General features: G+C 43.3%; 1 protein-coding gene across 13 annotated transcripts in view; it reads right to left on the bottom strand.

Annotated features, from left to right (window-relative positions):
* Positions 1-1,029: 1,029 nt before the first annotated feature.
* SERGEF (secretion regulating guanine nucleotide exchange factor) overlaps positions 1,030-6,000 on the bottom strand; it is a 235,876-nt gene continuing 230,905 nt past the window's right edge. For all 13 annotated transcript variants that reach the window (XR_012423369.1, XM_005578479.3, XM_074014115.1 and 10 more), the window contains one exon: positions 1,030-1,395. Coding sequence is in view for 9 of the 13 variants with exons in the window: in XM_005578479.3 (XP_005578536.3) it covers positions 1,067-1,395 (329 nt within the window). In the remaining 4 variants the exon portion in view is untranslated. The remainder of the gene's footprint in view (positions 1,396-6,000) is intronic.

Raw genomic sequence — 6,000 nt, 5'->3', positions numbered from 1 at the left:
AGCCACTGCAGCCCAGCCCTAACAGACTCATTCTGAGTCACAAGCAGGCAGTGTGGGATGGGCCACAGACCTGGGCTGCCTAGCTGGTGACACTGCCATATGGTTCTCCAGAGAAAGTCCATTCTCTGAGGTCCTCTGGCAAAAGGCTTGTTGCCAGTCACAGCAGAAAGAAAGGTCCTATGTCCCCCAGAGCCACAGGGAAGTCAGGGAATGGGGATCTAGCCTGGTCTCCATCTTACCTGAGGGCCCTCCTCCTGCACAGGCTAGGGCTTGGTGGGGCAGATGGTCAGGGGTCAGAGTCTTTGACGTTGCTATCCCTACAGACTTCCCTTCTCCTGCTGTGACCTGTCCCTCATCCGAAACAATATATTTTAGCAATTATAGTTACACAAACAAGCTCCAGCATCCTGGCGGACTCAGATGAAGACAAATCGTCTGAGAGTTTCATCAGTTCTAGCCTCTCTTGTCTATCCTAGGGTTTTCCTCTACTGGGTCTTCCCAGAAGTCTTGACTCTTCCTCCACGTACTCCTCTCTACTTCCCTCCACCCCTACTCCAGAACCTTCTCCCTCGCCCCCAGTCACCAAGATAAGAGATCTTTCCTATTTAAGTATCCAGTCATCTGATCAGGGTACCTCGATATCCTTGAACTAGAAAACCATGTGCTCAGGGCCTTAAAAATAAAACTCCAGGAGGGGCTGCTCTAGGCATGTCCCAGGAACCCTCTGTTTTGCTGAATTGAAGGCTGCTGGGCCAAAATAATGAAGGACATAGAACTGGGTTTTCTATCTCCACCAGGCAGGGACAGGCTAGAGCCTTCCTACTGGTGTGTTAGCTTTCCGTATCTTTAGTGAAGACCTAATCCCTCATTCTCCTCTACTGAGTAGAAAGCATGTCTGCCTCCTTGAGTCCCAGGCACTGGGCAAGCAGCCTGCCATCATTCTGGTTTATGGTCAGCCCACCCATCACTGCCTCCTGAGCCCTTCTTTGGCCAACCCCACAGCCCAACAAAGCAATTCTCTGGGAAGGCTTTTGGTGGGAAAAGCCACTTTATTAAAGATTCTCTATCACAGTCCCCCATTTCTGGACCAGTCAGATTGGCTTTGGGTTGAAGTTTCTGATTGTCTTTCCTTCCAGTTTCTCTCTTTGTCCATGGCTTCCTGAGATTCAGTGTCCTCGGTGGCATCTGGGGAAAGGTAGGTGACCTTGGGGTCCTGGACCAATGCAGGGTGAGCTGGTAGCTGGCAGAGGGCCAGGGAGTGGCCAGCCCCACAGCCCACAAGGAGTCCTGATGATGACAGCAGAGCCTGCACCGGCTTCGGGGCCCAGATGTTGGCTTCAGTGCCATCTCCGCACATGCCATGCTCATTCCAGCCCCAAGAGTAACACACTCCACCTGTGAAGGAGAGGGCAGACTGCTGTAGAATAGGTTTTGGATAATAGGGCTGAAAAATTCACCCTGAGGGTACAGGTATCATCATAAACCCCAGTTCACACAGGAAGACGCCGAAGCTTAAGGACACATGGTGGCATGCTCCCCATCCCTACTTTCCTCCCTTCCTCCGAGGGCGGCTGCCCTCCCACCCCCGAGGCATGCTTCCCATTCCCACAAAACCCACGACTGCTCATGTTCCAAGCACGGCTTTCCTCCTCGGCCCTTCCCTACTGTCACCACCACATATAATCCATCACCAGACCTACTGACTCTGCCTCCAAAAACATCTCAAATCTTTCCCCACATTTCTCCATCTCCTCAGTCAGCTCCAGCCTGATCCAGGCCACCATTTCTCCTACCTGGACCATGCCAATAGCCAACTAACCAACCCAGCTGCTCACTCCATCCACCCTGATCTTCAAAGAGCATCAAGGCGATCTTCGACTACTGCAAATCTAATCACGTGTCACTCTACACCTAAAACCCTTCAGTGACTTTCCACGGTCTTTAAGGAGGCCTTCCCTTGGCCTGTGAGGCCTGAGTGATCTGGCTCCTGACTATCCTGTGGCCTTACTTGCACAACTCTTCCCCTTCTTCTTTGCATCCAGAACCCTGGCTTTCTTTCTGTTCCTTTCTGTTCCTTAAATATGTCCAGTAAGGCCTTCCTATCTCTCAAAGCCTTCAGTTTACTGGGCTTCCAGACCTCTTCATGTTTTCCATTCCAGTTGTCGCTCAGAGGCCAGGGTCTCCGGCCACCCAATCCAAATAAGATTCTCATGACTGCCCATGTATTCTTCCCTCAGGAGGACCTGGCACGCTGTAGTGAGGGATGATTTGTGTGGTGATGTGTTTACTGTCCTCTCTTCACTAGACTACACTCTGTGGTGAGGGACAAAGCATGTATAGTTTCTCCACTGCTGTATCTCTAGGACAGTGCCTGGTACACGGTTGGTGCTCAATAGGTGTTTGCCGAATAGATACAAGAATGAACAAATTCATACAGTCAGAAAGTGGCCAAGCCAACAGTCATGCCCAGGTAACTCCAACACCCCACCAATCATAACACATCTTCCTAGGTTTTAGACACTGTCCTAGGGTCTAAACTCACTCATGTTTTTCTGTGGTTGTTTAAAAAATCTTCTGGATGTAAAAATAATACATCTTCATAACAAAAGAAAAGAAAAGAAAAGAAACAATGGACAATATGGATGTGTAAGGAAAAGCAAACTTGCAGAATCTTGCCCTTGCCCACTACTAGAAATATTTTGGATATCTCTTTCAACCCTTTACTTTGTGAAATTTATAAATATTTGTATATGTTTGTCCCGCTTTTTAACATTATAGCACAACTATTTCTCCATGGATTGTAAACTCTTCAAAAAGTAAATTAAAATTAGTCAGGCATGGTGGCGCATGCCTGTAATCCCAGCTACTCAGGACACTGAGACAGGGGAATCGCTGGAAGCTAGGAGGCAGAGGTTGCAGTGAGCCAAGATTGTGCCATTGCACTCCACCCTGGGTGACAGAGCGAGACTTTGTCTCAAAAACAAACAAACAAAAAAGTAAATTAAAAATAATTTTCTTCTCAATATGCATTAAAGAACAGAAAAAAATTTAATAGAAAGATGCAGATCTCCACTCAGATTAAGAACATTAGCTAACATTTTGCCATATTTACTTCAACTCTTCTCTTAAAAATATCATAAAGATACAGTTTATGCCTCACCTCCTATTCTTGTCCCTCTATCCAACCCTCCTTCCCAGAAGTAACCACTATTTTGAAGTTGGTATACATCATTTGCATGGTTGTTTTATATTTTTCTACATAGCTATATCCTTAAATATTGTGATCTTTTTAGTTTGTTTTAAAGACTTACACAAATAGAATCATTCACATATGCTTTTTTTTTTTTTTGCAAGTTGCTCTTTACACTTATCATTGTTTTCGAAATTTATCTGAGCTGGTAGTTACAGATTTAGTTCAGTTATTTTCATTTTAACTGTGCATAGTATCCCGTTATATATAAATCGCACTTCACTTACCCATGTCCCTTTTGATGGATAGTTATTTAATAATATCATTGCTGCTGTTTTATTATACAACAATTGAAAATATATAATATTATGCAACAACAATACTAATATGGTTGCTATTATAGACAGTATTGCAATGAAAGTCTTTGAACATGTCTCCTTGTACAAACTGGTATTTGTACAGGGTGATTCCTGGGAATATGTGCATCATGCATGTATATGCAAGCATGTTTACTTTCAGTAGGTATGGCCAAATATCTCTCCAATGACTAGACATTCATATTCTCCTCAACAACAGATATGAATTTGCTTCCCTATATCTTACTTTTAGACTCTTGCCATTCTCATGAGTACATTCAATTAGTTTGCATTTCCCTGACTACTAGTGAGACGGAGCAGTAGCGCTTTATGTTGATTACCTGTTTAAGTTGCCTCTTCTGTGAATTGTCTATATACATTCTTTCTCTGTTTTGTTCTTTGGTTGTTTGCCTTTTCCTTATTGATTTGCAAGTATTCTTTGTGTATTATTTTGTTTTTCTGATTCTTTGTTGTTACGTGCATTGGAAGTATCTTCTTCCAGAAGTCTGTGGTGTGTCTCTTTACTTTGTTTATGGTGTCTTTTGTTATACAAATTTATTTATGATGGCTGCCTAATTGCCTATTATGAAGATTAAACAATTTACTTAACCTGCATTCTATTATCAGATCCATAGATTGTTTCTAATTTGTCATTATTTTATATAGCATTGCTATGAACATCTTTATGCATGAGTCTTTGTCTGTCTCTAATTATTTTCTCAAATTAGATTATTAGAATGGGAATTCCTGGTCAAAGAGTACAGGCATTTTTGAGACGCCTGAGTACTGTTTTGAGTACTGCCAGAATATTTTCAGAAAGGCTACTTGCATACAACTTCAGCAATCTGTGAGAGTCTCTATCTTACTCAGCATTGCAGGTACTTAATAGTATTATAATGTTGAAAGATCTTCCTAATTTGAAGACAAAAAATGGTATCTCTTGTTTCAACATGTACTGTTTGGACTACCATTGAAATAGAAACATAATTCTAATGTTTATCAGATATTTATATTTCCTCCTTTGTGTACTATCTGCTTCATATCTTTTCCCTGGTTAGTACAGAAGAGTTTAAGTACTCAGGCCCAAGAGCCAGATGGACTGCATTCAAATCCCAGCTTCGCCACTTATTAGTTGTGCCGCTTCAGGCAAGTTACTTAGCTTTTCTATATCTCAGTTCTCTCGTCTGTTAAATGGGGACAGTAACACCTTATTAGAGTTGTTTACAAGGGTTAAATGAGTAAGTAGAGTATATGCAAAATACTCAGAATGGTGCCTGGCACATAGTACTACAGAAATGTTTGTAATTGTTGTTGTTACCTATTAAGAGCTTTGTGGTTTGAAAGACTTTGATTTTAAGAATATAAGTTCTTTCTCTGATATATTTAGCATTACTATTTTTTTCTCAGTTTGACTTAAAGTTTTGTCTTTTGATAAGTGTATGGTTCTGCGCAGTAAAAACTTCTTTTTGATATTTCAATAATTTGAATTTTTAAATCTTCTTTACATTTAACTCATTATCCATTGAAAACTTGTTTTGCAGACCACTCTATCAAGAGGGTGGCTGACTGGGCCCCAGAATTACCCTTCCCTTCCCTTTGCCTTAGTAGGAAGGCAATCACTGGCCAAAAGCTTGGGTTTAGGGAAACACAGATGTCTGCCTGTTTGGCCCACAAACGCGGAAGCGCATACAGAGAGGATGAACCCCAGGCCACATCTCCTACAGTTAAGCAGGAGTTCCAGCCAGGTTGAGCTGAGGCACAACGTAGGGAGAGTGGAAGAGGCTTGGTACCTTTGGGCCTAGTTCGGCACCTGGTATGGGCTTTGTGCCCGGCCCTGGTGAGTGGCACCAGCTGACCGTCAGCAGGGATGGGGGTGGGAGGAAGGCAGAGCTGACCTACCAGCAGGACACGGCACAGTGGGAAGCTGGCAGGCCCCTCTCCTCCAGCCAAAGGGAACGCACTCTGAGGAAGCTACGCCTGGGACCGGGTCAGCCAAAGGCCTAGAGCCAGGATTTTCATGCCCACTGGGTCGAGAAGCCTGGTAAAGGCCCAGTAATATCCCCCCACAGTACTTCCAAAGAAAGCTTGACTTTGGGTTAGGTGCTGTGTGTACTTTATCTCATTTAATTCTAACAACCATGTGAGGCAGCCACAATTTACTGATTATTCTCATTTTTCAGAGAATAAAACAGAGGCTCTAGAATCCAGGCAGGATGGCCCCAGAATCTGTGCTAAAGTCTGCATGTTCTATCCCAGGGCTTGCCAAGATTATTCTATAAAGGGCAGATAGGATATATTTTAGGTTTGAGGGCCATGTTAGGTCTCTGTCATGTATTCTTTTTGATAACCCTTTAAAAACCATTCTTAGCTTGCAGCATCACACAAAAAGAGGCTGCAAGTCAAATCTGGTCATAGTTTGCCAACCCCTGATGCACACATATTACAGACTATGGC

This window comes from Macaca fascicularis, chromosome 14 (assembly GCF_037993035.2).
Source record: "Macaca fascicularis isolate 582-1 chromosome 14, T2T-MFA8v1.1".
Lineage (NCBI taxonomy): Eukaryota > Metazoa > Chordata > Mammalia > Primates > Cercopithecidae > Macaca > Macaca fascicularis.
The sequence above is the reverse complement of the archived record's forward strand: the minus strand, read 5'-3'. Positions and strand labels throughout refer to the sequence as shown.